The sequence below is a fragment of the Babylonia areolata genome, chromosome 14 (assembly GCF_041734735.1).
Source record: "Babylonia areolata isolate BAREFJ2019XMU chromosome 14, ASM4173473v1, whole genome shotgun sequence".
Classification (NCBI taxonomy): Eukaryota; Metazoa; Mollusca; class Gastropoda; order Neogastropoda; family Buccinidae; genus Babylonia; species Babylonia areolata.
In genome coordinates this window covers 32,888,368-32,905,867 of record NC_134889.1, presented here as the reverse complement: position 1 = coordinate 32,905,867, position 17,500 = coordinate 32,888,368, and the positions used below count along the sequence as shown (strand labels likewise).

Below are 17,500 nucleotides of genomic sequence, written 5' to 3'. Positions count from 1 at the left end.
GCCATTCATTGGTCTGTTATCCATGAACCTACTGCTCTTAATGTTCGGTGGTAGGATAGGCCATATTTTCTATACATCGCAGAGGGAATCCCCAGCTATTCTTAACCACTGTCTTTTCTGTGTTTATACCACAAGGGAATTTTGTACTCTAAATTAACTGGCGGTGAAAGGGTTAACCAGGATGAAAACTTTTAATCATAGGTGTGTTGAAACACCAGACAAGGACGTCGCGAAGGATTGAGAACTGAAACAATCAACATGAGAATAAGAACCAATTTATATATATATATACACGAGGGTCATTCAATAAATAAGGTGATTTTTTCGGTATAAGGACTTCTAATACAGATAGAAGCTTACTTTTTTTTTCAACGTAGTCTCCCAGCACTGTCACACACTTTTCCCATCTGTGCACAAGCTTCCGTATTCCCTCAGCGTAAAAATCTTTGGACTGATGTCTCAGCCAGTCGCTCACAACACTTTTGACTTCATCGTCACTTTCAAACTTCGTGCCTCTCGTGAACGCTTTCAAGGGACCAAACAGGTGAAAGTCTGAAGGGGCAAGGTCTGGGCTGTAAGGGGGATGAGGGAGCAGTTCCCAGCCCAGCTCGTTGATGGTCTGCACCGTTCGGGCTGCTGTGTGAGGCCTTGCATCTTTGGCACCCACCGGCAGCTGACCTTCGAGTAGCCAAGGTCATCATGGACAATTTTGTGTGCTGTCCCAACAGATAACCCTTCTGTCAGACTGAATGAGGTCATTGACTGATTCGATCACCTCAGGAGACCTCACTTCTGTAGGCCTTCCAGGCCTGTCTTCATCCTCAACACTGCTCCGTCCTTCTTTAAACAATTTAGCCCACTTGTAGACATTTTTTCGGCTGAAACATGTGGCACCATACACAGTTGACATTCTCCTATGAATTTCAACTGGTTTGCACCCTTCAGCAACCAAAAACTTGATAACTGACCGCTGTTCAATCCTGGAGCATGCTTCTTGGTCGGCCATCTTTGTTAATCGCCAAAACTCTCAAAGTTTTTTTTTTATAATCTGTAAAACAAATTAAATCCATGTGAAAAAGAAGTAAAACACAAAAAAAAAAGAGAAAAAAAAGTAAGTTTCTATCTGTATTAGAAGTCCTTATACCGAAAAATTCACCTTATTTATTGAATGACCCTCGTGTATATATATATATATATATATACAAAGTACAAAAGAAGAAGCCCAAGGATTAATACGAACAGGTCTATCAATTTACATAGTCCATTTTAAAAACACACAGTTGGTTTCCCTCGTTCCCGGATACATTGCTGAGTGTAAACACAGCCGTCTAAATGCTTTAAAAATACATTTCAACATGCATACATTCCGAAGGAATGACAAAGTCAATAGAGTCGTTTAACTTTGGATCAACTCTCCCTCCCCCCCAGTCCAGCCAACCGCACAGGGCCATATCAGGACTGTCAAACCATACAAATGCTCAACCGTGTCAACACAAAACTATCACATCTACAAAAAAACAAACAAAAAAACAACAAAAAACCCCAACAACAACAAACAAACAAAAACAAAAAACCCACTAAGACAAAACCACAAAACACAGTTCATGACAAAATATCCCAACTATTTAGCTCCTTATGGCAAATAAGAATAGGCCATGCTGTAGACGTCAGCTTTTCCGCTTAATTTATCATCCCCATATTACAAAAACTCGTAAAAAAACAAAAACAAAAAACAACAACAATACTTCAAAGCCAAACAAAAAATACACCAAAAAGGCCATATAGGCAAATAACACTGCAGATTGGACAGCTAGTGCCCATCCCAGTGTTTACATTTCACTACCAAATCGCCAGAGCAAAACAGCACGGATAGTACATCACAGACTGCGGAAAAGAGAAGAAAAAAGTGTCAAGGCTTGCTTGAAAAAAGACAGGGGAATGAACTGGGAAGGCCGAAAAAAGGAGACAACAGTGAATATAGAAGAAAAAAAAGGCAGAAAAAAGAGTGACAGAAAAGAGGAAATTTCTAGCAACAAAATTTCCAGGATGAAAGACCCCCGGCATCTCCACGGGGGAACCTTACTCGTGGTATGATTGACATACCCATACGATATGCTGTTTGCAAAGTGGGCAGTGGTCACATGCGATGACCTTAAAAAACAAAAAAAAAAAAAAACCCCCACCAACCCCCGGCCCCCCACTCCCCCAAAAAACAAACAAACAAACAAAAAAAAACAAAGCAACAACAACCCCCCCCCCCCCAAAACCTGTTGTCTCTTTCTATATTTCAGATATTCACATTTTGATTCTGCCTTCCAGCTACCGTTATCATTAAATGATAAGAATCAAATGTCAAGATTGATACTTCATAAAACAAAGCAAAAACAAACAAAAAAAGAAAAGTCACCAGCTTGAGTGACGGAAATTAAAACGAAATTCCTCCCCCTCCAATATGTCACTTCCTCGATTGTCTCGTGGAGGTGGCATCGCCACGGTCTACAGAGACATCTTGGAGTCTTCCCTCTCCTTCTCCTATAACCACGCCTTTCCACGTGATACCTTCGAAATGCTAGAAGTCACTCTCAGTGTTCCCGGTCACTCAATCATCTTCTGTTGTCTCTTAGTCGTAATAACAATCTGACGTCCTCTCTGTTTCACGATGAGTTCCGAACACTACTTGATTACTACAACCTTCGTTCTGGCAAACTTATCATCCTCGAAGATTTCAATTTTCATTCCGACAACCAGACTTCCACTGATGTCAAACGCCTATGTCAATCTCTGTCCACTCATTCTCTCTCTCAGTTCGTTACAGAAGCAACACACAGATCTGGCCATACGTTGGACTGGCTCATCGCACGTGACTCTGATGCCATGGTTGCGTCAGTGACTGTAACTGACAAACTTTCTTCCGACCATTCTGCTGTTATATTTATTGCTTAATATCTCAAAACCTACCAGAACCAAAAAATCTGTTACTCGTCGCAACCTGAAATCCATCAACATTAACACTTTTTCTTCTCAAGCTGTTGAACGCCTTTCCAAAATTTCTTCCCGTACCGACGTATCCACACATTACAACACTGTCCTCTCTCAACTGCTGGATGAACATGTACTCCCCACTACCCGCATGCTCCCTGACAGACCCTCCGCCCCATGGTACACACAAGACATTCGACTTGCAAAACGCAAACGTCGCCAACTGGAAAGAGGATGGTGATCAACAAAACTGCAAGTCCACAATCAAATATTCCGAAAACAAATAAATAAAGTCAAACATATGATCTCATCAGCAAAAGCAAACTTCTTTTCTTCTCAAGTTCTCGTTGCCACATCCACCAAATCTCTTTACTCTGTCATGTCAAATCTTCTTGGAACTGCAAAAACCTCCTCTTCCTTCTATCTACACTTTATCTGAACTCCCCAATGTCTTCTCCTCTTTCTTTTTCGACAAGTCCAAAATATTCGTACCATTTTAGACCAAATGTCTTTCCAACCTGTTCATCCTGATCCTCAATTCAGCGGCACTGCTCTCCATTCCTTTAATCCATTGACTGAAACAGAAGTTCATGAAATCCTGAAAGAAATGACAATAAAATCCTGTGAGCTCGATCCCATACCAGCCTCGGTCTTTTCCCAGTGTGCCTCACAGCTTCTCCCCACAATCACCAATATTGTCAGTTCATCCCTTCTCACTGGAACGTTTCCATCCACTTTCAAAACTGCAATCGTCCGGCCTCTTCTGAAGAAACCCAACCTTGACGCAAACATTTTGAAAAAAACTATCGACCAGTTTCCAATCTTCCATTCATGTCCAAACCCCTTGAAAAAGCTGTCCTCAAGCAGCTCAACAACCACCTTTGTTTCAACAATCTCATCCACCCGTTTCAGTCTGCCTGTCGCGCTGACCACAGCACCGAAACCACTCTCCTCCACATTCTGAACAATCTACTGATAGCGTCCGACTCAGGAAAAATTTCCCTTCTTACTCTTCTCGACTTGTCAGCCGCCTTTGACACGATAGACCATTCAATCCTTCTTTCCCGTCTTCATTTTACATTTGGTATCAACAGCACTGTTCTAAACTGGTTCAAATCTTATCTCACTGATCGATTCCAGTGTGTCATTGTTGATCATTTCCAATCTGAACCGTTAAAATCGAACATGGAGTCCCACAGAGATCTGTTTTAGGCCCAGTGTTCTTCACACTGTACACTGCTCCTCTCGCTGAAATTATCAACCGCCATAATATCAGTCATCATTCTTATGCTGATGACACTCAACTCCAAAAGAGTGATACCCCTGAAAAATTGTTGTCGCTCTTGCAAGAAACATCCAACTGCTTCCTGGACATTCAAAACTGGATGACTGTAAATAAGTTACAATTGAACGCGGACAAAACTGAAGCAATGATCATAGGAACTAAACAAAAACTGTCTTCCATCACAGTTGACACAATCAAACTTGGCAGTACATCCATCCCTCTTTCCAGGTCAGTCAGGAACCTCGGCGTTGAACTTGACAATACACTGTCCATGCAAAAATTTATCAGTCAGACATGTCAGTCCTGCTACTGTCAACGGCGGCGCATCAGTGCCGTCCGGAAATATCTGTCCACTGACGCAACATCTAGACTTGTCGTTTCTCTCATTCTCTCTCGCCTTGACTACTGTAAATCTCTATTGTCTGGTCTGCCTGCTTTATCCATTCAGTCCCTTCAGCGCATACAAAACTCTGCTGCCCGACTCGTCCTCAGAAAGAAAAGATCTGAGCACATCACTCCTCTTTTGCAACATCTCGACTGGCTCCCTGTCTCATACCGAATAAAGTACAAGATCAGCACTCTATGTTACAGATGTATTCACAAAACTGCCCCTTCCTATATCTGCGGCTGCCTTCACCTCTACACTCCATCTCGCTCACTACGATCGGCTTCGGATCCACTCTGTTACGCATACCCAGACTCAAACACTCGACTGTTGGCCGCCGTTCTTTCTCTGTCTCTGGACCTTGCAATTGGAATGAACTTCCTCTTTCGCTTCGTCAAGTCTCCAAACTCAGCTCTTTCAAGTCTGGCCTTAAAACCCACCTCTTCCCAGAATAGCCTCCCTTGCCTGCCTCTTCCTTGTCTTCAGTTTCTTCAGTTTTAGAGTTACGCATGCGTGTGAATGACTGGTGTAGAAGCGCTTTGATTTGTCTCTGCACAAGATTCAGCGCTATATAAATACAATTGTTATTATTATTAAATCACACAGGTGCAAATCACAGCAAACCAAAGCACGTCACATTTACCATCGTCAAAAATAAACACCATCTATTTATTTATCTATTTATTTATTGGTTTTATTAATTCATATTGATTCGTTTACCAATTTATGTATGTATCAATACAAATGTCATTTTTATCCGTCTGTCTGTATATTAATGAATAACTGTTTCTTTATTTATCTATCTGTTTATCTATTATCTATCTATGCCATTTTATTCTATTACTTTTCATTTTATTTCATTTTCTTTCCCATGAAGGCCTGACGAGGGGTGTTGGAATACGTGGCTGGCCAGTGCACCTCCCAACCTGTGTAGCAGATTATGGTGCGTAGCGTGTATGGATTTTGTCCGAAACGCGCAGTGACGCCCTCTTTAGCAACTCAACTGAACTGACCTGACCTGACCTGACCTATCCTGAACTGATCTGAACTCACCTAACCTGACGTGAACTGACCTGAACTGAACTGACCTGACCTGACCTATCCTGAACTGATCTGACCTTACCTGAACTGAACCGACCTGACTTGAACTAACCTGACTTGAACTGACCTGACCTAACCTGGACTGACCTGACCTGAACTGACCTTACCTGAACTGACCTGACCTGACTTGAACTAACCTGACCTAAACTAAACCGAACCTTCTCTCTCCTCTCTCCTCACGACATAAATTATGGCCAGTTAAAGAAAGAAAAAAAAGTACACACACACACACACACACACACACACACACACACACACACACACACACACACACACACACACACACACACACACACAGTCCAGGAAGTTTTCTGCAGAGGTTTCTCTATAAAATGTTGTTTACGCAGACACACACACACACACACACACACACACACACACACACACACACACACACACACACATACACATACACACACACACACACACACACACACACACACACACACATACACACACACACATACACACACACACACACACACACACACACACACACACATTCACACACACACACACACACACACACACACACACACACACATACACACACACACACACACACACACATTCACACACACACACACACACACACACACACACACACACACATTCACACACACACACACACACACACACACACACACACACACACACACACACACACACACACACACACACACACACACACACACACACACACACACACACACACACACACACACACACACACACAGTCCAGGAAGTTCTCTGCAGAGGTTTCTCCCTAAAATGTTGTTTACGCAGACGAAAGCCTGCACAATACTGGGCCATAGAATCGCTTCCCGCTGACACAAAGGCCATTCATCGCCAAGGTGAACTGAGAAAATAGGCTCCAGGGGTAATGGACAGAGCATGGTGTGGACCTATAATGAAAACACAATAATTATACCGACAAATGTAAACGTATAATAATATCAAACCAAAATTATCGAGTTGTATTTTGCATACACAGACACAGACACAGAAAGACAGACACACACACACAGAGAGATCTCTCTCTCTCTCTCTCTCTCTCTCTCTCTCTCTCCATATGTATGTGTGTGTGTGTGTGTGTGTGTGTGTGTGTGTGTGTGTACAGACAAATAAAAGATACATACAGGAACTCCCCACGGGCAGTGGTACGTGACGTGGAGCGCGCAGTGCTCTCCAAGACTCTGCAGGATCGATGACGCAACGTAAATGAAATATGACCTCTCTTTCCTTAATCTGTCGCAATACAGCAACAACTGACATTATGCATGTGCACCTACATGCATGTGTGTTCGCAAAGGAAAGGGGGGGGGGGAAGGTAAATAAAGGTTATGTCTCATTACTTGATTTCAATGGAAAAAACAGGATGTGGGAAGACAGACAGACAGACAGACAGACTATACCTATTGTGATGCGTAAATCCAGGATCTGTCGTCAACCTTTTTCATGTGTCTACCTTCAAAACTGACCTTCACTACCCCCCCCTCTCTCTCTCTCTCTCTCTCTCTCTCTCTCTCTCTCTCTCTCTCTCTCTCTCTCTCACGCGCGCATACACACGCGCGCAATTGATAAGGCACGCACAAATAAACAACAAAGAAACCAGTTCTCTTCTTGCGACTAATATGACTTCGCGATGAGTGTGTGAGATGTATGCAATGTGTGCAATGCCAACTCTCTCCACCCCATCTGTGTGTGTGTGTGTGTGTGTGTGTGTGTGTGTGTGTGTGTGTGTGTGTGTGTGTGTGTGTGTGTGTGTGTGTGTGTGTGTGTGTGTGCTCACATCCATCTGTTGTGATATGATGTTTATATAAAATAATGTTCACATTCCCATTCATAAATGGCCTAGGTCAATACATGAATAAACCATCTCTCTTTCCCTCACTCTCTCTCTCTCTGTGGCACACACACACACACACACACACACACACACACACACACACACACACACACACACGAAAGATCACACACACACACACACACACACACACACACACACACACACACACACACACACACACACACACACACACACACACACACACACACACGAAAGATCACACACACACACACACACACACACACACACACACACACACACACACACACACACACACACAATTATATAGGAATCACTTGAATTTTCCACACGAATGCACAATCTGTTCGCTATGTCAAACTGCGGGTGTGCGTTGTCAGTATGGGGAACACGGTAGCAGTATTCTCTCATTGCCGTAGTCCCCACAATAAACACGACCCACCTCGACGCCGCGTGCAAGACACACAATATGCACACAAGACACACAATATGCACACAAGACACACAATATGCACACAAGACACACAATATGCATAACCACACCATTAAAAACTGGCTTGTACGCATCTCATGTCCGCACGATCTGTCTTTAGCCGAAAAGGAAGAAAAATGGCTAGTCTGGTGTTGCACACGGTTTTTTGTTGTTGTTTCTTTTTCTTTTTGTTGTTGTTGTTGTTTTTCAGTTTCAGAGATCGTTTATTTGTTTATAGTCTGTCCATCGAAGATGCTGATATTAGACTGAATTTCAGTTTCAATGAGTTTGTCAAAGTTGTGTGGACTGATCGACACCTCATCTGCTTTTAATGAAAAGGCACCAGATTGTATTACTCTCTTTTTTTGTTTTTTGTTGTTGTCACAACTGATTTCTCTGTGTGAAATTCGGGCTGCTCTCTCCAGGAAGAGCGCGTCGCTACACTGAGAGCGTCATCCATTAAAAAAAATATGCCTGCATTCTTATTTGTTTTCCTAACGAAGTGGATTTTTATACAGAATTTTGGCACGGGACAACGCTTTTGTTGCCGTGGGTTCTTTTACGTGTGTTAAGTGCATGCTGCACACGGGACCTCGGTTTATCGTCTCATCCGTATGACTAGCATCCAGACCACCAGTCAAGGTCTAGTGGAGGGGGGAGAAAAATGCTAGCAATTATGGAATTCCAAATTATGGGATTCGAACCAGTGTGCTCAGATTCTCTCGCTTCCTAAGCGGACGTGTTACCTCTAGGCCAACATGTACGGTTGTACATATCTGTCACGTCACACATACAGACGTGCATGCAAATAAACATGCCAGCGCGTGAACAACGTTACAGAAATAGAGAGAGACAGAGACAGAGTGACAGAGAGACAGAGACAGAGAGACAGAATGAGAGAGACAGAATGAGAGAGAGAGAGAAAACACACAGACAGATACAGAAACGGACAGGTAAACACACAGAGTGTGAGAGTGGAAAGGTTAAGACATTGACACACAGAAAGAGAGACAGAGACATACAGACACACAGAAACAGAGACAGAGACAGAGAAACAGAGACAGAGAGACAACGACACCACGGCCCCATTTGAAGGAGGTCGTTGACAACATACTTAAAGGTGCCAAACACAAGTCAACTGCAAAATGAGATTCAATTGCAGGTATATTTCAACACACTGGCATTTCACAACAAACAAAATATGCTTTCTTTTGAAGGACTTGCACAAACACAACGTAGAATTTCGAATCAAGATAGACAGGCGCAACAGGCGAGTGGTTAACGCGTTGGACTTTCAATCATAGGGTCTCGGGTTCGAATCTCTGTGGGTAAAGGGTGGAGACTTTTTCCGATCTCCCAGGTCAACATAATGTGCAGAACTGCTAGTGCCTGAACCCCCTTCGTGTGTTTTCGCAAGCAGAAGATCAAATACGCACGTTAAAGATCCTTGTAATCCATGTCAGCGTTCGGTGGGTTATGGAAACAAGAACATACCCAGCGTGTGCACAGCCCAGAAAGCGGAGTATGGCTGCCTACATGGCGGGGTAAAAACGGTCATACACGTAAAAGCCCGCTCGTGTACATACGAGTGAATGTGGGAGTTGCAGCCCACGAACGCAGAAGAAGAAGACAAAAAAAAAAAAAAAAAAAAAAAGGAAGAAGAAAAGAAGAACCAAGAAGAAAAAAACAAACAAACCACAAAACAAACGCAATTCAAGCCTTTAAAATGCTGTCGTGGGGGTGAGGAGTGTGGGTGAGTGATTTGGTCCATGATTGTAATTTCTAACAGGAATTTCACGTTGCCTTCTAGACACAAACACTGGGCATATGGTAACAATATGCACAGAGAGAGAGAGGGGGAGAGAGAGAGAGGGAGGGAGGGGGAGAGAGAGAGAGGGGAGGGAGAGAGAGAGGGGGGAGAGAGGGAGAGAGAGAGGGGGGAGAGAGAGAGAGAAGGGGAGAGAGAGAGAGAGAGAGAGAGAGAGAGAGAGAGAGAGAGAGAGAGAGAGAACCAGCCAGACAGAGGGACAGAAATTACATACATACATGCAGACAGACTGACAAACAGAGAGAACGCCTGAAACGGGGGGGGGGGGGGGGGGGGGGGGGGCTGATTCAGGACCCAGACAGAGAGAAATATTATCACGTGCCCCTGCACTCACAAAGAGAGAGAGAGAGAGGGAGAGAGAGAGGGGGGGAAGAGAGAGAGAGGAAGAAGAAGAAGACGGAGGAGGAGGAGGAGAAGAAGAAGGAGAAGAAGAAGCTATACCAAAACAAACTTGTACCTCCCAAACAAACTTGTACCCCCCTCCTCCAACTCCCAACTTTACGGCACCCTTCATTGTCCGTCCCCTTGAAAGTTGAGTAGTGTGAAAGAAGAAGAAGAAGAAGAAGAAGAAGAAGAAGAAGAAGTAGAAGAAGAAGAAGAAGAAGACAAAAACGACAACGACGACGACGAAGAAGAAGAAGTAGAAGAAGAAAAACAAACAAACGTGTAACCCCCTCCTCCAACTCCCAACTTTACGGCACCCTTCATTGTCCGTCCCCTTGAAAGTTGAGCAGTGTGAAAGAAGAAGAAGAAGAAGAAGAAGAAGAAGAAGAAGAAGAAGAAAGCCAAACAAATAAATTTGTAACCCTCCTCCCACTTCCCCCCCCCCCACCCCCACCACCACCCCCACACACCCCCAACTTTACACCACCTCCTTATTTTGCCCTTGAAACTTGATCAGCGAATGAAAGAGGAAGTTCTAAGTGGTTCAAAACACGTCTGCCACTATTGACACGAAGCCAACAGCACAGTGTCCACAGAGGCACGACAGCCTTACTTTTTCATCGCATGATAAGACCCCATTTTGACATATATATATAACACACCAGAACAGGATACTCAGCTCTTCACATTATTTTTGCTCGGGTGTCCTTGTGAAATACAGTGTGTGTGTGTGTGCGCAGCTGTTAGTTTTAAACAGCTGTGTTACCTGTGATACCCAGTTGTTAGTTTTTAAAAGCTGTGTTACCTGCAGTACCCAGTTGCTAGTTTTAAAAAGCTGTGTTACCTACAATACCCGGCTGTTAGTTTAAAAAAACAACAACTGTGTTACCTGTGATGCCCAGCTGTTAGTTAAAAACAACAACAACAACAACCAACAACTGTGTTACCTGTGATACCGGTAACCCAGTTAGCGGTTCCTTCAGGATGGGGACAGCAATGCCAGCTGTGTTCTCTTGCATGCTACAGCTGCTGCTGCTGCTGATGGTGATGTTGAGTTGTCGGCCCACTGAAGGTAAGCACAGTGATGACTGAGCAATGGTGCACTGAGCGATGGTTCTACTGCTACTTCTTCTTCCTCAAGGCCTGACTAGGCGCGTTGCGTTACGCTGCTGCTGGTCAGGCGTCTGCTTAGGTAGATGTGGTGTGGCGTATATGGATTTGCCCGAACGCAGTGACGCCTCCTTGAGCTACTGATACTGATACTGATACTGATACTAGTTCTTTGCTGCTGCTGCTGATCACTGCTGCTACTAGTGCAGATTGGTGTGATAAACTCTGTGATGGGTGACGTTGCTATAGAACAAGACGATGCTATAGAAGAAGAAGAAGAAGAAGAAGATGATGCTATAGAAGAAGAAGAAGACGATGCTATAGAAGAAGAAGAAGAAGAAGAAGAAGAAGAAGAAGAAGAAGAAGAAGAAGAAGAAGACGATGCTATAGAAGAAGAAGAAGAAGAAGAAGAAGAAGAAGAAGAAGACGATGCTATAGAAGAAGAAAAAGAAGAAGAAAAAGAAGAAGACGATGCTATAGAAGAAGAAGAAGAAGAAGAAGAAGAAGTTTCAGTTTCAGTTTCACTTTCTCAAGGAGGCGTCACTGCGTTCGGACAAATCCATACACGCTACACCACATCTGTTGAGCAGATGCCTGACCAGCAGCATAACCCAACGCGCTTAGTCAGGCCTTGAGTGCATGCTTACATATTTGTGTACCTATGAAAGTGGATTTCATTTTACGTAATTTCGCCAGAGGACAACACTCTCGTTGCCATGGGTTCTTTTTCAGTGCCAAAGAAGAAGAAGAAAACGATGCTATAGAAGAAGAAGAAGAAGAAGAAGAAGAAGATGCTATAGAAGAAGAAGAAGAAGAAGAAGAAGAAGAAGAAGAAGAAGAAGAAGAAGAAGAAGAAGAAGAAGACGATGCTATAGAAGAAGAAGAAGAAGAAGAAGACGATGCTATAGAAGAAGAAGAAGAAGAAGAAGAAGAAGAAGAAGAAGAAGAAAAAGAAGAAGAAGACGATGCTATAGAAGAAGAAGAAGAAGAGAAGAAGAAGAAGAAGAAGAAGAAGAAGATGCTATAGAAGAAGAAGAAGAAGAAGAAGAAGAAGAAGACGATGCTATAGAAGAAGAAGAAGAAGAAGAAAAAGAAGAAGACGATGCTATAGAAGAAGAAGAAGAAGAAGAAGAAGAAGAAGAAAACGATGCTATAGAAGAAGAAGAAGAAGAAGAAGAAGAAGAAGACGATGCTATAGAAGAAGAAGAAAAAGAAGAAGACGATGCTATAGAAGAAGAAGAAGAAGAAGAAGAAGAAGACGATGCTATAGAAGAAGAAGAAGAAGAAGAAGAAGAAGAAGAAGACGATGCTATAGAAGAAGAAGAAGAAGAAGAAGAAGAAGAAGAAGAAGAAGAAGAAGAAGAAGACGATGCTATAGAAGAAGAAGAAGAAGGAGACGATGCAGAAGACGATGATGGAAGCAGCAACAAAGGCCTCGTGCTGGAGCCTCGTGAAGCAAGATGTTTGAGTTGTCTTGCCGTGTATTCTCTCTCTCCGTCTCACTCTCTCATGGTCACACAGTCTCTGTCTGTCTGTCTGTCTCTGTCTTTCTTTCTGTCTGTCTGTCTGTCTCTGTCTGTCTTTCTTTCTGTCTGTCTGTCTGTCTGTCTGTCTCTGTCTTTCTTTCTGTCTGTCTGTCTGTCTCTGTCTTTCTTTCTGTCTGTCTGTCTGTCTGTCTCTGTCTTTCTGTCTGTCTGTCTGTCTGTCTGTCTCTGTCTTTCTTTCTGTCTGTCTGTCTGTCTGTCTGTCTGTCTGTCTCTGTCTTTCTTTCTGTCTGTCTGTCTGTCTGTCTCTGTCTTTCTGTCTGTCTGTCTGTCTGTCTCTGTCTTTCTTTCTGTCTGTCTGTCTGTCTGTCTCTGTCTTTCTGTCTGTCTGTCTGTCTGTCTGTCTGTCTCTGTCTTTCTTTCTTTCTGTCTGTCTGTCTGTCTCTGTCTTTCTTTCTTTCTGTCTGTCTGTCTGTCTCTGTCTTTCTTTCTTTCTGTCTGTCTGTCTGTCTTTCTTTCTGTCTGTCTGTCTGTCTGTCTCTGTCTTTCTTTCTTTCTGTCTGTCTGTCTCTGTCTTTCTTTCTTTCTGTCTGTCTGTCTCTGTCTTTCTTTCTGTCTGTCTGTCTCTCTGTCTCTGTCTCTCTCTCTCTGATCTCGATGACCACGAAATATTACTCACAAAATTGTCATTGTATCTCAGAGACCCCACCACGCTGTCCTTTTTCGAATCATTCCTTACCGACAGAACACAACATGTGTTCACCAATGGTAGATTCTCTTCTACGGGAGCAATAAAAAGTGGAGTTCCTCAAGGATCTGTTTTAGGGCCACTTCTGTTCTGCATATTTATTAATGATCTTCCTTTGTCTTTATCAGACTCCAGAATCTCGTGTGTCCTTTTTGCAGATGACACTTCCCTTCATTCCAGTGCTGCCAGCGTTGCTTCAGTTCAGAATTCTCTTCAAACGGGCATAAGTGATGTTTCTAAGTGGTGCAAATCCAACTGTATGACACTTCATCCCCAAAAAACAAAGAGTATGATTATCACGTCAAGACAAAAGCACCAAGAAAATCCCCTTGTTCTCACCCTGAATGTCGATGATACCTCCATAGATCAAGTTCGCGAGCACCGCGTCTTGGGAGTCATAATTGATGAAGAACTGAAATGGCAAGCTCACATTGATTCTGTCTGTAAAAGGTTGGCACGCAGGCTGTTCTTACTCAATCAGCTCAAACCTTACATAAACAGTGAAGCTCGCAAAATGTTCTTCCACGCTCACTGTCTTTCTCACGTCAACTATGTATCTGTTGTCTGGAGCTGTGCTGCAGATGTTCATCTTAAGAAACTAAATTCTCTCCACAAGAGAGCAGCCAGATTAATTCTACCAGATCACTCACTGTCAACGTTAGAAAAGCAAGCCAGGTTAAATATCCTTCCACTTCAAAACCAGCTAGAATTCAACAAAGCATTACTCATGTACAAAACACACAATAACTTGGCACGACAATATCTCAAACACCTGCTTACACGAGCCTCATGCCGATACGGCTCTAACAAATACATTTTGCCACGTACCCGAATTGATTTGTTCAAAACTAGTTTTGCATTTTCGGGTGCATCTCTGTGGAACTCCCTTCCTTTGCACATACAAACGGGCAGTTCTCTTCCTATTTTCAGATCAAGTCTGCATAAACATCTTCACCCCTTCCAACAGTAAATAACTCTGATCTTTGAATTACTGTAGACAGTAACAAAGGGGTCAGTTATGTCTTATTTATTGTATCACTTATTGTTGTTGTTCTTTTCTTGCTGTCTCATTTCCTCGTGTTTTGTTTTGCTCTTTTCTTTTTTTTCCCTCGTTCTATTTCTTATGCATGCATAAATCTATTCATTTCGTTCTATCATAATCGTGACAAATGTCCAAGTAATATTGGTGATGGTGGTAGTCACTGTAGTATGCTGCACTTGCCACACGTAGATTTCAGAGACAATAACAGTACTGTACCTTTTGAACACCCGGATGTTTCTGGAACGTCTATACTGATGACATCTCTCTCTCTCTCTCTCTCTCTCTCTCTCTCTCTCTCTCTCTGTGTGTGTGTGTGTGTGTGTGTGTGTGTGTGTGTGTGTGTGTGTGTGTGTGTGTGTGTGTGTGTGTCTCTCTCTGACTCACTGTCCTATCCATCTGTCAATCTTAGTGTGTGGGGGAAGGGAGGGGGTGCTGTCAGTGTGTGTGCGCGCACGTGTGTGTATGTATGTGTGCGCGCTCGCGCACGCGTGTGTGTATGCATGTGTGTGCACGGGTGTGGGTGAGTTGGGGGGTGGGGGGTGAAGGGGGGGGGGGGGTTCTTCATTATGTATACCCTTCTGCATGAAATCTGTTGTGATAAAAAGAAATACAAATACAAATCAATTTCCGTACAAATACAAATTTATTGATCTATCTATTCACTTGCTCATACTCACGCATTGGGGAAGGTGGTGGTGGTGTGTGTGTGTGTGTGGGGGGGGAGTGACGCAGGTGCGGGGTGGTAAGGGGGGTGGGCTGGCGACGCGACGCGAGGTAGACACAAACACAAAAGAGTTTGTTTTTTTTTCAACTGCGTGTTTGTTTGTTTTTGTTGTTTGTTTTGTTTTGGTTTTTTGTTGTTGTTTTTTCATTCCCGACATGTAGGGAAGGGGAGAGGAAGGGGGGGGGGGGTGAGGGTTGGGGGTTGGGAGGGGGTAGGTAGGTCTGCAGTAAGCCTGTGGATCCGGGAGAGAGAGAGAGAGAGAGAGAGAGAGAGAGAGAGAGTGTGTGTGTGTGTGTGTGTGTGTGTGTGTGTGTGTGTGTGTGTGTGTGTGTGTGTGTGTGTGTGTTGTGAGTGTGTGTGTGTGAATGTGTGTGTGTTGTGAGTGTGTATTTGTATATGTGTGTGTGTGTGTGTGTGTGTGTGTGTGTGTGTGTGTGTGTGTGTGTGTGTGTGTATGTGTGTGTGTGTGTGTGTGTGTGTGTGTGTGTGTGTGTTGTGAGTGTGTGTGTGTGAATGTGTGTGTGTCGTGAGTGTGTATTTGTATGTGTGTGTGTGTGTGTGTGTGTGTGTGTCAATGTGTGTGTGTTGTGAGTGTGTATTTGTATGTGTGTGTGTGTGTGTGTGTGTGTGTGTGTGTGTGTGTGTGTGTGTGTGAATATGTGAGTGTGTGTGTGTGTGTGTGTGTGTGTGTGTGTGTGTGTGTATGTGTGTGTGTGTGTGTGTGTGTGTGTGTATGTGTGTGTATGTGTGTGTATGTGTGTGTGTGTGTGTGTATATGTGTGTGTGTGTGTGTGTGAATATGTGAGTGTGTGTGTGTGTGAATGTGTGTGTGTGTGAATGTGTGTGTGTGTGTGTGTGTGTGTGTGTGTGTGTGCGTGCGTGCGTGCGTGCTCTGCTTAGTTAGACGACAGCCTGTTGTGCAAATGACTCCGTGTTTGTAAAGCGCTAAGAGCTTGGTCTCAGACCGTGAATAATCATAAAGAAATACTCATATCATCATCATCATCATTATCATCATTATCATCATCATCATCATCATCATCATCATCGTTGTCGTCGTCATCATCATCATCATCATCATCATCATCAAACTTCGTTGCCAAGATCAGTCATTAGCCCCACACCCTTGCTCCTGTTTTCGTGTTTTTTATTGTTGTTTTTTTTTTTCTTCCTCCGTGTCTCAGTGTTGTTGCTCATGATAATGTTGTTGTTGTTGTTGTTCTTCTTCTTCTTCTTTTATTGTTGTTATTGTTGTTGTTGCTGCTGTTCTTGATGATGACAATGATGTTGTTGTCATTCTTCTTCTTTTATTGTTGTTGTTGCTGCTGCTGCTGCTGTTGTTAATGATGATAATGATAATGTTGTTGTTCTTATTCGTCTTTCATTGTTGTTGCTGTTGTTGTTGATGATGATAATGATATTGGTGCTGTTGTTCTTTTGTTGTTGTTGTTGTTGTTGTTGTTGTCGTTGTTGTTGTTGTTGTCGTTGATATTATTGTTGGTGGTGTTGTTACTATCGTTGTTGTTGTTGTTGTTGATACTATTGTTGATGGTGTTGTTACTATCGTTGTTGTCATTGATACTATTGTTGATGGTGTTGTTACTATCGTTGTTGTTGTTGTTGTTGATACTATTGTTGATGGTGTTGTTACTATCGTTGTTGTTGTTGTTGTTGATACTATTGTTGGTGGTGTTGTTACTATTGTTGTTGTTGTTGTTGTCTTTGATACTATTGTTGGTGGTGTTGTTACTATCGTTGTTGTTGTTGTCGTTGATACTATTGTTGATGGTGTTGTTACTATCGTTGTTGATGTCGTTGATACTATTGTTGGTGGTGTTGTTACTATCGTTGTTGTTGTTGTCGTTGATACTATTGTTGGTGGTGTTGTTACTATCGTTGTTGCTGTTGTTGTCTTTGATACTATTGTTGGTGGTGTTGTTACTATCGTTGTTGTTGTTGTCTTTGATACTATTGTTGGTGGTGTTGTTACTATCGTTGTTGTTGTTGTTGTTGTCTTTGATACTATTGTTGGTGGTGTTGTTACTATCGTTGTTGTTGTTGTTGTTGTTGATACTATTGTTGGTGGTGTTGTTACTATCGTTGTTGTTGTTGATGTCGTTGATACTATTG

General features: G+C 43.0%; 1 protein-coding gene across 2 annotated transcripts in view; it reads left to right on the top strand.

Annotated features, from left to right (window-relative positions):
* The first annotated feature begins 10,912 nt into the window (after positions 1 to 10,912).
* Positions 10,913 to 17,500, top strand: part of LOC143289997 (uncharacterized) — a 58,470-nt gene continuing 51,882 nt past the window's right edge. For both annotated transcript variants that reach the window (XM_076599295.1, XM_076599294.1), the window contains exon 1: positions 10,913 to 11,334. In XM_076599295.1, coding sequence (XP_076455410.1) covers positions 11,247 to 11,334 — 88 coding nt within the window. In that variant the 5' untranslated portion in view covers positions 10,913 to 11,246. The remainder of the gene's footprint in view (positions 11,335 to 17,500) is intronic.